Raw genomic sequence first — 22,054 nt, forward strand, 5'->3', positions numbered from 1 at the left:
GGGTTTTGTGTTTTTGTTTTTATTTTTTTTTTTCTTTTTTTTTTTGTTGTTGTTTTTTTTGTTTTGATTTTGTTTCTATTTTTTTAGTTTTTTTTGTCAAGTTGAATTTTTTTTTTTTTTTATTTTTTTTTCTTTTTGTTGGTTTGGGGTATTGGTGGGTGTTTTTGTTTTTTCTAAATTTTGTTTTTTTTTGTTCTGTGTTTTATTTTTTGTTTCTTTTTCTTTTTTGTTTTTGTGTTAGAGGGGGGGGGAGGGGGGGGGGGGGGGGGGGGTTTCTATTTTTTGGCTCGTCTTCATGGACCCTTTGGACCTTCCTTGGTGAGCTTGGTTATAGGTTGTGGCTGTTCTAAATCTTGAGTTTCCAGCAGGTTCTGTAAGCTTAAACTCGTCTACTCTTCCTTAGCCAATCTTGTAAGAGTGTAAGGTAAGTCTAGTGTTCAGATTGATGATTAGGTGTTGCGATTGCAGCATTAAATCATTAATTGTTGTGAATATTCATTTGAGTGTTTTGTGTAAAGACTCTTGCTTATCCAATGAATTATGATGTGCTTAACTTGCTTGAACACACTGATATATGAAACATATATTCATTGAGGTTTGTACCGAATTTGGTGATCTCATTTACCACCACTGAGTGATATAATATTTATAAGGTTAAAAGATAAATTAATGATCATGTGAAGTATTTTTCTATACTCGCTTCCCATGATTCCCTTGTGAATTGTGAACCGTGACTTGCTCGTTGCGTGGTGGCTTGTGACAGATTAAGAGCATGAGACACAGATGAATAGATTCAATACGTATGGTGGAATTTGTAGATCAAGAACACAACGACGATGGAATTTGTAGTTCTTGTCTTCCAAATTACTAAATTATATAACCAACAAATAATACTTGGTCGGCAGATTCACCTCCACCACACACCATGGCAACGATCATCTGTGTACTTAAATTGAAATTCCATAGAAATTACATTGAAATTAACAGTAGAACGTTGTTTCATACAAAACAAAATAAAGTTCAAAAAAATATTCATGAAATGGTAGGAATTTACCATTCCGGCTATTCATTAATTTCACTTAATTATTGTTTTTAACATTAGGGCTTATTATTATACCCATGACAATTTTATTTTTTCGGGAAACCATATTCCAGAAATCTACCTACAAAGGTAAAAAGAATGAAAATAGATTCACAATAAATAGCCACAGGCGTATGCAAATATATTAGTCAAAGGAAACCCTAGAATAATACTTGTTATGAAATGTGGTATATATGATTCTAAGCCGTGGCGGCAAGCTTAGCGAAACACCCACGGCGATAGAGTTGATGTAAGTGCAAGGCTCCGTGTAAGCAGAGGTCCACCGGAAATCTTGGAAATTATCTTGACGGTCGGGTCCTCCCACGATGGCTCCTGTCAACTCGTTAGCGTTAGGCTGGTTCTTGTTGAACCATTTCACAAAGCTCATTGGGCAGCTTAATGGCTCGTTGCCTTCAGCCACTGGAACCGAGGCTCCTCTGTGGTGGCTTGCATTGGCGGGTTTGGTCCGAATCCAACCATGTACGATCTTCCTTTTGGGTTATGCCCTAATATGTAGTCAATCTGAAAACGTGCAAAGGCATAAAGAAATTCAGGCCATTTTCTATTGTTTCGTGCGAACTACAAGCATTTCCTTGCATCTACGTTGTAGTATATATATATATATTTACGAATCACTTCATAAGTGAAAAAAACATGTGAAACTTCCAGTTCCTAAATAGGTGTGCCCGTATAGTGGTCTAACGTATAACTCTTTATACAAACTATGATTGTTTACTTGTAAGGACACAAAAAATCAAACGAAAGAGTAAAGAATATTTAAAAGAAAAAAATATTTTAGCAAAAAAAAAAAAAAAACGAAAAAAATATTACTTGTTTTTTCGCGAAGGCCATGAGATTTGTTGAATCAATTGTTTGCTTCCGCAAGTGATCTTTTGGTTGTGTTTCTGGAGAATGTCGGCGTAGGCCGAGAACAAGAAGGCTGTCGCCGTGACATATTGAGTGTTCGCTCCCATCCCTCAAGTGAATCAGACCACCTATTATTAATCAATAGATCACGCTGTGAATCAAAATATAAATATGTCTATAATGTATGTTAATATATGTAGGCAGTACCTGGGGTAGTGAACACTTGGTGGTACTGACTCTCCGGGATATTTGAGCAGATGAAACTATCAGCTTGTTGTTTATAGATCAAGTCCTTTTGCGCCTTCGAATATCATCTGCATATATATACATAAATACCCATATCTATGCATGAACTTGTTTCACCAAAACAAACTTTAATTGTGGCCATGTGTTACCTCAAGAATGAGGATCTGCGCACCGGCGTATTTGAGATCCCAGCTAAACTCAGCGACGTAAGCACTTATGGCTTCAAATTTGAGATAGCTAAGGTACACCTCAATCCTTGTTGCTTTGTATAACCATGTTGCCGCCCATAGTAACTCGTCCTTCAGATTTGTGTCAAAATTGATATCAATTACAGTGTGAACAAAAACATATTAAAAACAGAGAAAAAATTGATATTTGGAAGAGAAAATGCTTTGGAAGTTATAGTTTTGAGATTTACGTTGTAACCAGAGTTAGAACAGTAGAAAGGGCATGCTCCATCGTATGTACCCTTGTGGCTCTTGGCTAGCTTGAAGAGCTACATATTGAATATTTATATTTTAGTTTATGTATTAATGTGTATGTGTGAAAATATGTATATATTGATAAGCATACCAATTTGGCTTTGTTGAGGAGCTGGCGGGAGTACATGTGGTCTATGTGGCGGAAAACGATGGAGGAAGCAGCCAGTGCAGCGGCAGTTTCGGCCGCGATTTCTGTGCCAGGATCTTTATCACTTATCTCCAACACCGTCCTTGGCGTTTGCATGTTCTCAGGCCTCGCCCAACACTTGTGATCCGCGTTCGGATCACCAACCTATATGATCATATATTCATAGGCGCACAACCATTATAACTAGGAAATGAGCACTTTCATCTTTGTTTCTTTTTGAAAAACTTCCACTTTCATCTTTCTTGCATGATGCAAATTGATGAAACAATGGAGTCTTTCCATTCCAGACGTAAAACAATGTTTGGTATATCTTAGAATCATATTTAGAAAAATAGTTTAAAATGTCTACATGTTTCTTAAATACATATTTGGTTCGGACCTGAACATAGAGGTGGTTCTCGCGAGAAGCACATTTGAGTAAATAATCCGTTCCCCAACGGATTGCTGCACGAGTGTTTTCGAGCTCTCCAGCGGCATGGAGTTCTTTTTCATAGTTAATGGTGGACCAAGCCAGCGTTGTTATCGTGAACGCCATTGGAAGACCATATTTCACATTGTCTCCTGCGTCATAGTACCCTCCCGCCAAATCTACCTATACAGATACACTCATATTATTAGATTATGTTGGTAATGAATCTAATAAATATAGCACAAAAACTTACATTTGCGAGTTTGCCATCATCAAGAGCCGAATCACCTCTCCACGGAACCCTATTGTTAGGAGGAAGTTTGCCTGATCTTTGAGCCTCCAAGAAGATTAGGGATTTGGTTAAGGCTTCCTTGTAATTAATGATAGTACCATTCACACATACAATGCTTATGAGACCCAACAATATAGCCCTAATCACAACATTTCTTCTTCCTTTATCCCCATGACTACCCATATTTTCAAAAGTTTCTTTTAGTAATAAAAATAGAAACTCTTTATATAAGAAGTGATCACAGAAAAAAAAACTGAATATTTTTCCCTTTTTATAAATTTATTACAACAACAAAAAAACGAAAAGAAATTGCAGACTTTCCGTTTTTTCTTGTTTTCTTTATTTATTTATTTTTTATGCTTCTTCTACCTAAGGTTTTATATTGGATTTCAGATTGCGCAAAATTTAGGGACTTAAAATAGAATTTTCTTGGAAAGTTAAGTATAGATTTACTAATCTTGACTTAGGTATTCATATCCATTGGTCACTATTTTGTGTTTTTTGTTTCATTTTCTTTTCTAATTTTTGTAATCCTAAAAAAAGTTTTCAGATTGTTCGTTTTCTCAATTAATTTATAAATCATACATTGCTCCTCCATCACTCGTCACCGAGACTACATCACTACATCCCTCGGGATAATATGCCCCTACATCACTCTTCACTGAGACTACATCACTCAGTACATTTTCCTTTTGTCAAGTTTGGAGGAAACCTAAGTAGCATAATAGTTTCTCTCGTCTTATTAACTTAGCTAATAGACTTATTTATACAAATACATAACTTGTCTAGCAAGTTCTTTACATAATAGGATAGGAAGTCTAACTTATACATTAATGCTAACTTTCCTAATAGTTACATGGAAATATATTTTAGGTGATCTCGTAATCACCGAGATCTCCTAATACCTTTTTTGGTGAAATGATTATATTAAATTAAATTTCGATTTTAGTCAAAAAAATAAAAAATTAAATTTCGATTAGAGGATATATACAAATAGAGGCCGATTTTTTGTCAATGAGTGTAAATTAGTTTTTACATAATTAAAAAACAGAACATTGAAAGTATGTTGAACGCTTCAAATCATGAATGGTTTTATTTATCGAACACAAAAGAAGATACTAAACGTGACCTCTCCAAACAGAAGAATTGGTGATAAAGGTCTCTTTATTAATTAAAAAAACGTTATTATATTGGGCTAACTCGAGATGGGAGAGACCAAAAGACATTCTTGAATTTTATTTGATGATTGAGTTGGGTTAAGATATCGATGGTCTGATGAGAAGAGAACATTTAGAATTTAATAGCCTCACCGAATCCATTAAGTGAAAACTCAAGATTTTTACCATCTCTGAAACGAAATGATGGGGTCAAAATCTTATGACTTTGAGAATGTAAAGAATATGAACTATCCCTTAAAATGTGAACTAGCCATTTTTAATAAAAACCTGAATGGGTATTTATATCTTTTGTTTAATTATTATTATTTTTTAAAAAAATTATTATTATTTTTTAAATCAGATCACTCAAATTTGGTGAAACCCGATAAAAACAAGGTTGTTTCTCTTTTCTAAAACACTTATCATGATCATATGATACATTGTTGGTTTTTATTTTATATTTTGGTACAACTTGATATAACTAATTCAAAATATATAGTTCAACTATGTACAAAACAACATATTTACCATATATTCTATTTAATATATACAAATAAATCATAAATTTACTATGAATATTTGACATCTTCTTAGCAAATAAATTCATAAAGGTTACATAAAGTCTTATTCTTACATCATTTATATTATACTCTTATAGTTAGTTTGTAAATCTTAACCATATTATTGTGAAAAGAAAAAAAAAACATACTTTTACATATGTACCATATGATAAGTTGGGGGGGGGGGGGGGGGGGGGGGGTGTGGTCATGAGGTGATAAGCATGGGATATGAAGTTTTAGGCAGTCCATATATAAATACCATAGATAATTTTCAGTTTTGTTGTTAATATATGAGATTCATACTTTTTATTTTATTTTTAATTGTGTTTATTCTATTCATTTAGAAGTAAAATATATAAATTATATATATATATTGAAAAATATAAAATATGAATTAAAATATGGGGTAATGCGTTGAATTTTATTAAATAAAGCTATTGTAGATGTTAAAAATGAAGTGAATGTTGAATAATTAGGTGATGCGAAGAGAAGTTATAAGTTTTTTTTTGGGGGGGGGTTGGTCATGACGTGATAAGCATAGGTGGGAATAGAGTGGAAAGGTGTATTTACATGAAGTTTTAGGTAGCCAGCCAGTCAATATATAAATACCATAGGTAATTTTCAGTTTTGTTGTTGTTTTTTTTTTAACAACAAAAGACTAAGAAACTAAGAAGATCCCTGATCCGAGAGCCACCTCGGGGGAACTGAATGAACATAAACCATAGCAGATGGCGAAGTACTAGCACCTCTTGCCAGCTTGTCCGCCAGAGTATTTTGCGCCCTTGGGATATGTTGGATAGTAAAGTTGAGAAAGAATTCTTTACATCGCAGAAACTCCTCCATATGTGTAGTGAACGCCGGTCATTCTGTCGGTGTAGACACCATCTTCACCAATTGAGAGCAGTCAGTTGAAAACACCACCTCTGAAATTTGTAGGGTCTTCATGCACTCCATCGCCCATATCAAAGCTTCACATTCAGCATGTAAAGGTGATAGACTCCTGCGAATAGACATTGCACCCATCATAGAATCAGTGGATCCATCTTTTCTGTAGACCCATCCTTGTCCCGTGTAAGGATTCTGTTCCTTCCATGCTCCATCAATATAACACTTGTCGACGCCATGTGGAAGAGGGTTCTCTGCAATATATAGACGTCCACGATTTATAGACGCATCTGTCTGAGCTTCAGCCCACAAGACACCTTCTATCTCCGCAGTCCGGAGAATGTCAAAAGGGGTCCTTGTCTGATTCTTAAAAACTTTAGCGTTTCGATTCTTCCAAATATACCACAATATCCATGGAAAATAATTCAAATCCGGTTCCTTGGGTAACCGCCAGAAGAGATAGTCCATATTTGTGAAAAGAGACGGGGTGGGGAAAACCCATGGGCATGAGGGAATATTGGATAAAGCCCAAGTTTGTAGTGCTAATGGACACTCAAACAGCACATGATTAATGGATTCTTCCTCATCACCACATATTTTACACTGCATATCCCATTTTATCCCTTGTGAATGAAGATTCTTAGTTACCGGTAGACTACCCGATAGCATTTGTCAAACAAAATGTTTCAGCTTTGGTGAACATTGAAGCTTCCAAGAATGAGCCAAGAGTGGTTTGGTATCTGGTCCCAAAACACTATCCTGAGCTCCCCTATCCGGAAATAATTTGTCCGTTCTATAACCTGATTTAACCGTATATCTACCATGATCCGTAAAATGCTAGCCATATGAATTTGGTTTTGGATTAAGACTAATGGCTAAACTCCGTATAATATCCACATCATCCTGATGAATATAAACTTTGAGCAAATTCAGATTCCAAGAAATATCTTCTGGATTAATTAAATCTTCCACCTTAAGTAATGGATTCAAATATTGATTCGAAAATTTTGGTATTGCTGACCTCGAGCGAGGAGCAGGGATCCAAGGATTATTCCAGACTGAAATGCTCGAACCAGTTCCCATTCTTTTGATTAGCCCTTTATTAACCAAGAGATCTAGCTGATGTAATACTTCTCCACCCATATGAGGGAGAATATGATCTGATTGGGTCCAAAGGATCAGATTTCCTATAGTATCTTCCTCTAAGAACTCTAGCGAAAAGAGAATCAGGTTTATCTATTAACCTCCATAGCTGTTTCGCTAATAACGCCGTATTAAAATTTTGAATATCTCTAAAACCATACCACCGTCCATTTTATCTTTGCACATTTTATCCCATGAAAACCAATGCATACCTCTTGTATTGCCACTGCCACTCCACCAAAAATGGGCAACTGTACTGGTAAGTTTTTTCGTAACCGTTTTTGGTAAACGAAAGCAGGACATAACATGAGTTGGGATAGGTGATGCCACTGCTTTAATTAAAACTTCCTTTCCTCCTTTCGTAATGAATCGTATTGTCCAATTATTAACTTTATTATTAACCCTTTCATTAAGAAAACCAAAAACTTGTGTTTTGAATCCCCCAAGACTCTCAGGTATTCCCAAATATGTTCCCATACCACCAATTGTAGTAATGCCCAAAATCTGTTATACCTCTAGACGGACTGCGTCTGGGACCTTATGTCCAAACTGTAGGGAAGATTTCAGAAAATATAAGAGATTCATATTTTTTATTTTATTTTTATTTGTGTTTATTCTATTCATTTAGAAGTAAAATATATAAATAATATATATATATATATATATATATATATATATTGCAAAAGATAAAATATTAATTAAAATGTGGGGTAATGTGTTGAATTTTATTAAACAAAACTATTGTAGATATTAAAAATGAAGTGAATGTTGAATAATTAGGTGGAAGATAAATAAATTTATGTGGAGCTTTAAAATGAGTAAAGAGAGTGTCGAATTATTATTACTACTAGTGGTGTGTCTGCACTTCGCGCAGAATTATTCTATTTATTTAGTTTAAATATTGACGTTTTATTATATATTGGTCGGTTTTTCTTTTTATTTATTTTCACATATTTCATAGAATTATACTATTTTAGTTATTGCATGTAGAGGTGGGTATTCAGATATCCGTTCGGATTCGGATCGGATATTTTAGACTTTTTGGTATTTCGGTATATGGATATAGAATTTGTTTGGATAATTTTATACTTCGGATCGGGTTCGGTATTTGTAGTTCAGGTTTGGTTAATTAAAGTTACTTAGAAAAACGATCGGGATGAACATAGCTCATGAATCAAAAATAAAATATGAATCAAATAATATGTTTACGTTGGAAGATATAACAATATAGTATTAAGCAAAAAACCATAAGATAGGTTATAAACCAATGAGTGGGGCATCAATTACTCAAAGATGAAGATCAATACATCACCAAATCAACCTTTGGAAAGTGTATCCTCTAATAAAATTAAAAGTTGTGAAGAAATTAAAAATAAAACCATTAATTCTACGACATAGAAGTGGTTAGGTTTAACGTGAATTATGAAGTGGAAATGAATGAATCTAAACAGTTAGGGATTTAGGATTACTATATAAGTTTTTGGATATTTCGGATATCCATTCATGTAAATGGTATTATCCGATCATGTTCGGGTATGAAATCTTTTTTTACTCAATACCCTTTGGATATTATTATAGATCGGGTCAGGTTCGAGTTTGGATTTGTCGGATAAGGTTCAGGTTCAATTTCGGATATCGAATAAAATGCCCAGCTTGCATGCATCTGACCAGTGATCGTATATAATAGTTCAATTTGATTCAACTTATTTTATTATTTTTTTCTTATTTTCTATAGTTTTATGTTACAAAAAAAAACTTTCACTTTTTTTTGTTATAAAATTTTATATTTGAACATGAATCATGGATTTTGGTCTTATACATTTGTTTCTTGAATTTGTTGGCACTTTTCTTTAATTTTTAAACACAATATTCTTTTAAAATTTGATATATGCATCAGTAAGAGTTTTAGTATATTTAAAAATAATTTCATATATGTATATATTGTAAGTTGTAAATTTATATCTACGATTTATGTTTTTGATGTTTTGTTCTCAGCATTCTCAACTCTTTCTAGAAAAACTTGGTTTTTATTATTAGAACAGGTGTTGTCAATTTATTTTCATATATTTGTTTCAAATACATGACGCTCATTTATACACATGAAGTAAAAAGAAAATTTCTTTCTCTTAATCAATATTTTAGGAACTTCACTGTGATAATTAAAAAGTATATTTTTGTATATTTGTATACTCTATTTTGCGTGAAAAGGTGAAGAATTTTGCGTAATTGTTTTTGAGTTTTAGGTTATCTTATTTAAAGTTCATAAAGATTTTATTTAAACTTATACTGGAATTAGGTATATTTAGATTAGACTAACTTTTTAACAAAAAAAAGATTAGACTAATTTATAGATATGGTTTGACTTATTCGGTGAAAACATATTCAATTAGACGATCTGTCTTCTTATGTTAACTTCTTAGATGAGGAAAAGACAAACATATTTATAGATATAATCATTGTAAATTTGTGATACAAACATATTTGGCTATGGCAATTCAATATTTGATACCGGAAGAATGCAGACAGTAATATATATATATCTTGAGGAACTAAAAGTTCTGTACGTACACAAATTAATGCATTTCCTAACATTTTTGAAGGTCTATATATTAAAATTATTTTGAAAATCTCAACTGTCTACGATGAGGATCATAACCTCCAGGAAGACAATTTGATTTCAATGGCTCTTGCCTTTTTCTACAGAAACATCCTTGGTTTCTTTGAGCTCACGGGTGTTTTCTTTTATAAATAGCTCTTCAGTCCTCATCTCATCATCAGAACCATATCTTTCATCATATTGTCTGACCGCCAAAGCCTCCTCGTTGTTTGAAGAATCACCATCTCGACTTGTGGGGTTTGTCACCGTCACGATGAATGCCAACATCACTCCCTTCTTTTTTTTCTTTATTGATATCAATATCATATTCTTCTTTCGAATCCTCAAACGGTTCTTCATCTTCTTCTTCCTCAATTGGCTCCCTTTGGACCCCACGTCCCTGCATACCTTAGAAAGACTCATTGAATAACAGGAGGAAACACATCAATTTGAAGGTCTATACGTTAAAATTATTCTGAAAATTTCAAATGACATTTTAGAAGAGTTAGCTATCATCACAAATGCTACAAATATAAATATGGTTACAACACTTCATTCTCTTTCTGGCACAAAGTCTCCTTTTTAAAAAAAAATTTCGCAACTTTAAGCAACTTCGAGGTATGTTATGTGCATCTGATGAACATATTCCAATCTTAGTATTCTAGAAAACATGGAAAACAACCGACACAACTATCTTGGTCCTCACCATGGGTTGCTCCGGGGGAGATCGAAGCTGAACTAATAGCGATATTGAAGGAGACAACGCCGAGATTGGACATGTCGGAATACACAACCGAGTCTGTGAGAAACGTATGTAGTAATAAAAAACAGAGGAGGAGCATGTCCACAGTCATAACTCATAAGTTATCCACCTTTCTTGACATTCTTAGCCTCCAAGAATCTCAACAGAGACCTCTGTGGTGTTTAATCATCCGCCAGCTTACAAACGAGCATAACGTATGAATTCGACATAGATGGAGGTGATGCGTGACAGAGTTTAATCATATCAGACCGAGGAGATGTTCATCGCATCAGAACAGACTAATTTATAGCTCAGGGTTGTAGTGGTCACCTTCAACGATAATGAAGCTGAGTGGGAGGGGGAGGTGGAGCGAGCGTAGTTTAATAAATGGATTACTGGAGGAGTTAAACAAAAAAAAAACGATTCCGTTATACAGAGTTTGATCGGATTCATTCTAGGAGATGCAACATATGCTTACAAAAAAAACCTAGACAATCTCGGGCCAGGTTGAAATAATTAAAGGCCCAATAAAATAAAAAGTCCATTGCTACCATGCTTTGAAAGTTAAATTGCATTCATCATCGATAGCACCAATACGGGAGTTTGTTGATTGACTGCCACGTCTTGGGATTTGCCCCTCACTCCATGATGACGTGGTGCAAGGAGAGAGCATATCCTACTTTATTGTATAAGATTGTATATGGTGTTAGAAAAGAATGATTCTTATCAAACTAGACTTTAATGTAGGAACATGTGTTTAAGAAAATAATTTATTTAATATATGATACAATGACAAATTTTTACATGCGTAAGAAATTGATGTGCACAATAAAATGAATATGAATCACTCATTTAACATATGTTTCAATGGAACTTTCAAACAGTTGTCCCCAAAATTTTTAGTTGTTATTTTGATAGTTTAAATTTATAATTAGTTTTACTTTTTTTAACTTACAAAATCCATGGTTGTAAGTTAAATGAGTAATTCATATTCATTTTATTGTGCACATAAATTCCTTAGACATGCAATCCCTGTATCATATTAAATAAATTATTTTTTAAACACATGTTCCTACATTAAAGTCTACTTTGATAAGAATCATTCTTGTCTAACACCATCTACAATGGTAATAATAATTCAACACCCTCTTTACCTCTTTTAAAACTCCGTATAAATTTCTCTATCTTCCACCTAATTATTCAACACTCATTTCATTTTTAACATTTACAATAGTTTTATTTAATAAAATTCAACTTATTACCCCACATTTTAATTCATATTTTATCTTTGGAAAATTGTCGAAACGGAACAAATATTCAGCATAGTTGTCCTTTTGGTATAAAAATTTTTTTGTCCGTTTTTCTCTCTCTTTTGCCCTTTACAATTCTAAAATTTAATGAAATAAATAGTTTTATGAATCAAAATAATTGTAAAAAAAAATAGAAACAATTGATAAAACACCCATATACACAAACTGATATTTTTTTTGGTTGAAAAACTTCATAAACTAAATTTTAAAATTACGTTCTACTAAAAGCAGAATTCATCTTCTACGGAAAATGAGTTCGAAAAAAGTGAATTCTAGATTAAACAAGTTTGTCTACTTTTTTTAGAACGAACAATCTACTTTTATTTAAAATTCTAAATAGGGAGAATGTGAATTCTACTAATTGTAAAGATAGCTATTTTTCTGTCGAATGCAACTTCTACTTTTATTACGTATTCTACAACTTCCAGAATGTGAAATCTAGACATTATTCTGACGGCTACATGAGGTAGAATATGCTTAGGGGATTTTTGTCTTCGTTCTATGCAATGTAGAAAGTGCCTTCTACGGGTAAGAAAACCTGATTTTTGCAATAATTTAGGAAATTTCAGTTAAGAAAATATTCTTAAAATATTCAAAATATTCAAACTTCCTAAAACGTGTATATTTGGTCACAAAATATTCTTAAAAATATTTGTAATCTCTGGGCTTGCCTAAAACGTTACAAACATATATTTTTGATTTTCTTGATATGTTTACAATATATATATATATATATATATATATTCAACGTTTTTATATATTTACAAATATATATTGACTAAAAATTATATATGTATATTTATTTTAATTTTTATTAATATATTTATTTATAGAATTATTTGAAATTCAATTGTGTATATCACGGGAATTTATAAATGTTATTGTCCATCCTATCCATGAGAATATTTTATTTTTAATTAAAATTATACATTAAAACTAATAATTGAATTTAAGTATATAAGTATCGTAAAAATATTAGTTTACAAGTGTTACTTATTATAACTGTTTAATGTATAAAATTATTTATCAAATATGATAAAACATTTAAAATACTTAATAAAATTTTAAGATATTTAAATAATTTATAAAATAGTTAACATATACTAAAAATTGTTGAATATCGACTAAAAATATTTGGTCGATATTTTATAAATATCTATTTGTAAATTTAAATGAACTAAAAAAACATATTTAAATATTTTTGTGTGATCTTTATGTTAATTGAATTTGTATTAATATATTCATTTCTTTTTATTAATGTATTTATTTATATAATTATTTTAAATTCAATTTTTTATATTAAATTTTTATATTAATATAAAAACCTTTAAATATATTGTTTTATTTATTTTTACTAATATATTCTAAAATTTTGACTTAAAATTATATATATACATAAATATATATTTTCAATTTAATTTTTATTTTAATTCGTTTTTAATATTTAAATACTTTTAAAAATGAATTTATTTAATTAATTTGGTTAATCAAGGGTTAGTTTTGGGATTATGAAAAATAATTATAGTAGAGGGACAACTTGATGATGATATTATACCAAAAAGACAACCATATTGAATTTTTGTTTCATTTTGGCAATTCTCTCTATAAGTTATACATTTTGCTTCTAAATGAATAGAATAAACAAAGAATAAAATAAAAGAATATGAATCTCATATATTAACAACAAAACTATTTAAATATATTTGTGTCCTCTTTATGTTAATTGAATTTGTATTAATATATTCATTTCTTTTTATTAATGTATTTATTTATATAATTAGTTTGAATTCAATTTTTTATATTAAATTTTTATATTAATATAAAAACCTTTAAATATATATATATATATATTATTTATATATTCTAAAATGTTGACTTAAAAGTATATATATATATATATATATAATATAAATATATTGTTTTAGTTTAATTTTTATTTTAATTCATTTTTAATATTTAAATACTTTTAAAAATGTATTTATTTCATTAATTTGGTTAATCAAGGGTTAGTTTTGGGATTATGAAAAATAATTATACTAGAGGGACAACTTAATGATGATATTATACCAAAAGACAACCGTATTGAATTTTTGTTTCGTTTTGGTAACTTTCTCTATAATTTATACATTTTACTTCGAAATGAATAGAATAAACACAAAATAAAATAAAAGAATATGAATCTCATATATTAACAACAAAACTATTTACATATATTTGTGTGCTCTTTATGTTAATTGATTTTCTATTAATATATTCATTTCTTTCTATTAATGTATTTTTTTATATAATTATTTTGAATTCCATTTTTTATATTAAATTTTTATATTAATATAAAAACCTTTAAATATATTGTTTTTATTTATTTTTATTAATATATTCTAAACTGTTGACTTAAAATTATATATATATAAATATATATTTTTAATTTAATTTTTATTTTAATTCGTTTTTAATATTTAAATACTTTTAAAATGTATTTATTTGATTAATTTGGTTAATCAATGGTTAGTTTTGGGATTATGAAAAACAATTATACTAGAGTGACAACTTAATGATAGTATTATACCAAAAGGACAACCATATTGAATTTTTGTTTCATTTTGGTAATTTTCTCTATAATTTATACATTTTACTTCTAAATGAATAGAATAAACACAAAATAAAATAAAAGAATATGAAACTCATATATTAACAACAAAACTGAAAATTACTTATGCCTAATACTTCATGTATGCGTATCACCTCATCACCAAACCATCACCCCCCCCCCCCCAAATCTTCCTACTTCTGCCCAGATCCCCCTCTCTAATCTAAATTTTAAATCATAATTAAAATATGTAAATAGCGTTTAGTTAAAAGCGAGCGAGAGAGAGAGAGAGAGAGAGAGAGAGAGGACATAAGCTTAATGGAAAACGAAGATGAGCAGCTTGAGTTCTTCCTCTTGTGACAGAGTACACGAAGAACCACTGTTGGAGAACAATGGGTTTCAAGGAGGAATGATGGAGAACAATGGGTTTCAAGGAACAATGATGGAGAACAATAAGTTTCAAGGTAATCGTGGAGTGTGTCCTGACATAAGAGAAAAATTCCTTAATGAAGCCAAAGCAACTCGTCTCTGCTCCACAAACCAAAAATAATTTGAAAAAAGTTTGAAAAGATTGAGGAAGAGCTGAGAATTAAGAAAGATGAGTTTGCATTGATTTGCAAGATGAATGAAGGGATGATGGTGAGGCTGAATGAGGCGACTCAAAGAACTTAAGCTGTTGGCATTGCGCCAATGAAGAACATAGGAGTGCATGTTATGGTCTTAGGAGTTATGGCATGAATTTATAGAAGGTTTGGAAATTAACTATGATATAAGTAGTGTATGTGTTGGTTTATCTTTATGTATATGTTCTGAATTTGTTGTTTTAAACATGGTGTTGAGTTAAGAACTTGAGTACTGTTTGGTATGTCTAGAGAACATGAATGTTGTTTTTTAATGTTTGGCGATGATAAACACAATGTGAACAAAGAGGTTTTAAAGTTCATAAAGCTTGAAAACATAATGTTAGACACAAAGTTTGAATCACAAGCCGCAAGTACATTAAAAAATCTGATACAAAAGTTGTTAACATCTATGAAACAAAAGCCGAAAAACAAAAAAAAAACATGATGAAAAACTAGTCTTCAGTATTTTGTGTTGGTTGTGTACGTGGTATCACTTTCGGGCCATGGATTGTCTGACCAGCACATGGCCCCGAAGTGTGCTGAGTTAAAAACTTGAGTATTGTTTGGTGTGTCTAGAGAACATGAATGTTGTTTTTTATGATTGGTGATGATAAACAAAATGTGAACAAAGAGGTTTTAAAGTTCATAAAGGTTGAAAACATAATGTGAGGCACAAATGAAACAAAAGCCGAAAAACAAAATAAAGAGACATGATGGAAAACTAGTCTTCAGTATTTTGTGTTGGTTGTGTAAGTGGCATCATTTCCGAGCAATGGATTGTCTGACCAACGCATGGTCCGAAAGTGATACCACATACACAACCAACACAAGATACTGAAGACTAGTTTTCCATCATGTCTCTTTATTTAGTTTTTCGGCTTTTGTTTCATAGATGTTGACAGCTTTTGTTTCAGATTTTTAATGTACTTGCGGCTTGTGATTCAAACTTTCTGTCTCACATTATGTTTTCAAGGTTTATGAACTTTAAAACCTCTTTGTTCACATTTTGTTTATCATCACCAAACATAAAAAAACAACATTCATGTTCTCTAGACACGCCAAAAAGTACCCAAGTTCTTAACTCAACACCATATTTAAAACAAGAATTTCAGAACATATGCATAAAGATAAACCAACACATACGCTACCCATCTCATAGCTAATTTCCAAACCTTCCATAAATCCATGCCATAACTCCTAAGACCACAACATGCACTCCTATGTTCTTCATTGGCGCAATGCCAACCGCTTGAGTTCTTTGAGTCGCCTCATAGATGTTAAAGCTTTTGTTTCAAATTTATTAATGTACTTGCGGCTTGTGATTCAAACTTTGTGTCTCACATTATGTTTTCATGCTTTATCAACTTTAAAACCTCTTTGTTCACATTTTCTTTATCATCACCAAACATAACAAACAACATTCATGTTCTTTAAACACAACAAACAATACTCAAGTTCTTACTTCAACACCATGTTCAAAACAAGAAATTCAGAACACATATATAAAGATAAACCAACACATACACTACTCATCTCATAGCTAATTTCCAAACCTTCCATAAATTCATGCCATAACACCTAAGACCACATAACATGCACTCCTATATTCTTCTCGCGCAATGTTAACCGCTTTTGTTTCAGATTTTTTTAATGTACTTGCGGCTTGTGATTCAAACTTTGTGTCTCACATTATGTTTTCAAGCTTTATGAACTTTAAAACCTCTTTGTTCACATTTTCTTTATCATCACTAAACATAACAAACAACATTCATGTTCTCTAGACACAACAAACAATACTCAAGTTCTTAATTCAACACCATGTTTAAAACAAAAATTCAGAACACATACATAAAGATAAACCAACACATTCACTACTCATCTCATAGCTAATTTCCAAACCTTCCATTAACCCATGCCATAACTCCTAAGACCATAACATGCACTCCTATGTTCTTCATTGGCGAATGCCAACCGTTGAGTTCTTTGAGTCGCCTCATTCAGCCTCACCATCATCCCTTCACTCATCTTGCAAAGCAATGCAAACTCATCTTTCTTAATTATCAGTTCTTCCTCAATCTTTTGAAATATTTTTTAAATGATTTTTGGTTTGTGGAACAGAGACGAGTTGCTTTGGCTTCATTAATGAATTTTTCTCTTATGTCAGAACACACTCCACGATTACCTTGAAACTTATTGTTCTCCATCATTGTTCTCCATCATTCTTCCTTGAAACCCATTGTTCTCCAACAGTGGTTCTTTGAGTCGCCTCATTCAGCCTCACCATCATCCCTTCATTCATCTTGCAAAGCAATGCAAACTCATTTTTCTTAATTATCAGTTCTTCCTCAATCTTTTCAAATTTTTTAAAAATGATTTTTGGTTTGTGGAACAGAGACGGGTTGCTTTGGCTTCATTAAAGAATTTTTCTCTTATGTCAGGACACACTCCACGATTACCTTGAAACTTATTATTATCCATCATTGTTCCTTGAAACTCATTGTTCTCCATCATTCTTCCTTGAAACCCATTGTTCTCTAACAGTGGTTCTCCGTGTACTCTTTCACAATGAGGAAGAACTCAAGCTGCTCATCTTCGTTTTCCTTTAAGCTTCTGTCCTCTCCGTCAGTCTCTCTCTTTCTCTCTCTCTCTCTCTCTCTCTCTCTCTCTCCTTCTGTTCTTCGTCGCTCTCTCTCGCCTACTGTGATTCGTCTCTCTCTCTCTGGCTTCATCTCACTCTCTCCCTCTGAAATTTTCATCGTCGTCGCTTGTCAAGAAGAGACACATAATTTTGTTTTTGCCCCAAATCGATTTGGATTTTTTTATGTCGGGTCGGGTTGTGTCAGATTTTTTTAATTGGGCAATCACTAATAACTAAATGTTATTTACATATTTTAATAGCAATTTCGAATTTGGATTAAAGATGGGGATCTCGGCAAGAGTAGGAAGATTAGGGGGTAATATGAAGAGAAGTTATAATTTTGGGAGTTTGGTCATGAGATGATAAGTATGGGTGGGAATAGATAGGGCATGTGTATTTACAGGGGGTTTTAGGTAGTCACCCTTTATATCTAGGTTTGAAGATAATAATAATATACATTATTGGATTATATCTTCTATATTTTTATTGTGATGTTTGGCTTACGTTTAAATATGAAGAAAAAAATGACTTAATGTAAAATGATGATTTGTTTATGTTTTTATAAATTATATTTTGCAAGCGAATTAGAATAAAACTAAGAAATTAACTCGATTTAACTCAACAAACACAAACAAAACCAAATCAAACCGAACTGAACACAAACCAAACAAAAACCAAACCAAACAAAAACAAACCGAAGTAAAACCTGTCCACATAAACCGAACACAAACCGAATCCGTACTTAATCCGAAATGCACACCCCTAAATAAGGGCTTCTCTGCTGCTGTAGGAAATGGAAAACAAGTTAGGGTATTCGAAAATTCACTTGGAAAATAAAATATTGTCTAAAAATTGGTGAGAATGAATAAACTTTGGCGAAAATATAAAATTTTGGCTTGGTTTTCCAAAATTTGGTCACACATAGTTTAAACAAAAATACAAGTGTTAATGACTACATTACTTAAGGGATAAAAACTAAAAGAAAATCTAATACAAAAATAAAATGAAATATTTATTTGTGTAAATTGATTATTGACTAAAATTTGAATCTCAAAATATACAAATTTAGTTAATTTATGTTCGATGATTTAATCAAACTACACCCATCAAATATATTTTTTCACCTAAAAATATTTTTATCTTAGGTCATAAATAATAGAGTTCTAAATCTTTGACTCTAAATTAAAATTCAGTTATATATAATTTCAGTCTTTTCCTTGTGGTCGTTTATGAAACATTTATGCACACTTAAGTACTCGACAAATTTATATATTCAATTAGTTATAGTTAATATATCTTCATACAGAATTTAGAAATGTTAATATGTTCTCTGAATTGTTTTATCTACCGAGAGATCGATGAGATCTCGTTATCATTGTCATTTAGCGACATTAATATTTGTAATCACATGCTTTTAACTATAATTTTTTGGCGATAGTTTACCTCTCGCTAATTTGTAGATATTTAGCTATAGAAAATCTATGAGTCCTACCAGTGTAGGTCCGGACTTACAAGGCGCCTAAAGCTCACACCGAAATGGTTGCGCTTTAGCCATATTGTTTTAATGTAATCACAACAATAAAAATATTACAAAAATTATTAAAAAAACTTATAAATATCAGTATATTATTAATAAAAAATATATATTGGTTTTATCAATTTTTAATAATTTGTAATAACTAAATATTTTGGTCAATTTGTATTATTGTATTATCATCGAAAATCCATTTATTTGTTACATGACTGATTATTTTTATGAGTTTCAATTCCTAAATTTTTTTTTTTTGTAGTAACAATTGAAATCATATTTTTTCGTAATATATGATTAAAAAAATTCTTTTTGCGTAAAATTTATCCATTATTTCTTAAAATTCCAATATCTCAACCGCTTTTGTAGTTTCTTTACTTGTAGATAATGAAATTCCATAAAATGAAATTCCTTCATAGGATTATAAGGGTTTTCTGCAAAAAAACCCTCAATGTGGTTTTTTTTTGCAAATTAATCCGCGAACTCAAAAACCCACGGGTCAACCCTCCAAGTGCCAGTCAAACCGCAATATAACCCTCGGCCGTATTTATGTGTATTTGACTGTGTATAATTTTAACATTTTTTCAATACTAGGTCGTTTTGGCGCTAATTTTTTAATGAAAAAAATTTGTTGAACTCGTGGTTTGAAATTTGAACCTTAAATACCATGTGCATGCTATATAACTATCTCGGCCAACAAATATATTTGTTTACTTAACAAACGCAATTATATAGATTTCTAAAACGAAATGACCTTGTTTTTCTCGGACATGGGAGCTTGCGTAAATGCACAATGAAGGTGGTGTTCAACAAATTTTTTTCATTAAAAAATTAGCGCCAAAACGACCTAGTATTGAAAAAATGTTAAAATTATACACAGTCAAATACACATAAATATGGCCGAGGGTTATATTGCGGTTTGACTGGCACTTGGAGGGTTGACCCGTGGGTTTTTGAGTTCGCGGATTAATTTGCAAAAAAAAATCACATTGAGGGTTTTTTTGCAGAAAACCCGGATTATAATAAAGAACAATAATTTTAAACCGTAATGTCTTATAATCTTTTACAGAATTCAAGAGAACATAACTAACTTTTATTAGTTCTTATAAATTATATTTTGCAAGCGAATTAGAATAAAACTAAGAAATTAACTCGATTGAACTCAAGAAACACAACCAAAACCAAATCAAACCAAACTGAACACAACCAAACAAAAACCAAACCAAACAAAAATAAAACCGAAGTAAAACCAGTCCAGATAAACCGAACACAAACCGAATCCGTACTTAAACCAAAATGCACACCCCTAAATAAGGGTTTCTCTGCTGCTGTAGGAAATGGGAACCAAGATAGGGTATTCGAAAATTCACTTGAAAAATGAAATATTGTCTAAAAATTTGTGAAAATGAATAAACTTTGGCGAAAATATAAAATTTTGGCTTGGTTTTCGAAAATTTGGTCGAGCAAAAATCAGATTGGATCGCAGAGATAGAATTTGAGATACGAAAGGGTCATGGTCGAGCATGGATAATTTCCAAAGTCGACATTTCAAGTAAGACTCAATCTCAATCATCAAGATGAGTTAGTAGAAGACATTTGGTCGAAACAAAATCAAGTTTGTACGGGCTCATAAGGAGATGGTCCGTAGATGTTTCAGAGATAGTCTACATAGAGGTTTGGTAACGGCCAGAAGACGAAGGTGGCTACAATGAATCCATGAGTTAGGGAGTCAAGCTAGGAACCTTATTTAAGGTATTTGAAGATTGACCCCAACAGTTAGCCCCCCAGCTCGTTAGAATTGTGAGCTTTTAGCGTGAGGTTCTAGCGAGTGGCTTGGGAAGTTAGGCAAGTTAGGAAAGTTAGGCGGAATTAATGGTTCAAAAGGTCCGTCGTAAGTGGCCATCTGCCGAGCTGGTCGCGTGTTCAATCCATCTCGGCCATCCGCCGAACTAGACTAGTCCAGCTCGGCGGATGGCCGAGCTGGTTTCGTGTTCGATCCAGCTCGGCGGATGGCCGAGCTGGACTAGTTCAGCTAGGCGGATGGCCGAGCTGGTCACGTGTTCGATCCAGCTGGCCATCCGCCGAACTGGACTCCGCCGAGCTGGTTGCGTGTTCGATCCAGCTCGGCCATACGCCGAGCTGGACTGGTTCAGCTGGCGGATGGCCTAGCTGGTCGCGTGGTTGATTCAGCTCGGCGGATGGCCGAGCTGGTCGTTTTGGTCGATCCAGGTCGGCCATCCGCCGAGCTGGACGGTGTGCTCTGTCCACCCTTCAATGAAACGGGAATAACGTATGCTACAAGATGCTGATTAACCTCAGACCGGTGGCATTGGAAATCTAACTCAACGATCTAGCTTCGGTCAAAAGATGGACTCAATCAAACTTTGGGAAGGTCTTCATCCATAGCTAAACATCTGACGCGTCTGTGCAGTTCTGCACCTCAAAAGGTCCGAACGAACAAGTTGGACTGCGTGTTTGGTTTCGTGATCCATTTCTCTCGAGTCTTTTTCTCAGGAACTTTTGTCGAGAGTGTGTTGAGAATGATTTCGTACAGAAACGCAATTTTTTAATATTTATTTCGAGATAACCGTTTTTAACCCCAACAATGTTTGCTTCTTGTTGTCGATAAAATATATCTATAACTCGTCGTATATCCTTTTCAATAAAAATTACACGAAGTTTATATTGCGAGAAATATTTTCCAGAGAATTGTAGACATTGATTCCGTCGTGACCAATTTTGATCCCAACAGTTAGCTCC

At 32.3% G+C, this 22,054-nt stretch overlaps 1 protein-coding gene across 1 annotated transcript; it reads right to left on the minus strand.

Annotated features, from left to right (window-relative positions):
* Positions 1-2,189: 2,189 nt before the first annotated feature.
* LOC125584016 (endoglucanase 16-like) lies at positions 2,190-3,792 on the minus strand. Its single transcript, XM_048751713.1, has 6 exons — positions 3,487-3,792; positions 3,204-3,416; positions 2,768-2,968; positions 2,613-2,690; positions 2,344-2,493; positions 2,190-2,262 (listed from the first exon to the last, which is right to left on the minus strand). The coding sequence occupies exons 1-6, from the start codon at positions 3,706-3,708 to the stop codon at positions 2,227-2,229; spliced, it is 900 nt and encodes a 299-aa protein (XP_048607670.1). The 5' UTR covers positions 3,709-3,792; the 3' UTR covers positions 2,190-2,226.
* Between the last annotated feature and the right edge of the window lie 18,262 nt (positions 3,793-22,054).

Source organism: Brassica napus, chromosome C3, assembly GCF_020379485.1.
Source record: "Brassica napus cultivar Da-Ae chromosome C3, Da-Ae, whole genome shotgun sequence".
Taxonomy (NCBI): domain Eukaryota; kingdom Viridiplantae; phylum Streptophyta; class Magnoliopsida; order Brassicales; family Brassicaceae; genus Brassica; species Brassica napus.

Coding starts and splice junctions, on each gene's coding strand:
- LOC125584016 (XM_048751713.1), bottom strand. CDS start 3,708: ATGGGTAGTCATGGGGATAAAGGAAGAAGAAATGTTGTGATTAGGGCT. Junction 2,691..2,767: donor TCCTCAACAAAGCCAAATTG/GTATGCTTATCA, acceptor TTCAATATGTAG/CTCTTCAAGCTAGCCAAGAG. Junction 2,494..2,612: donor GTTCTAACTCTGGTTACAAC/GTAAATCTCAAA, acceptor ACAAATCTGAAG/GACGAGTTACTATGGGCGGC.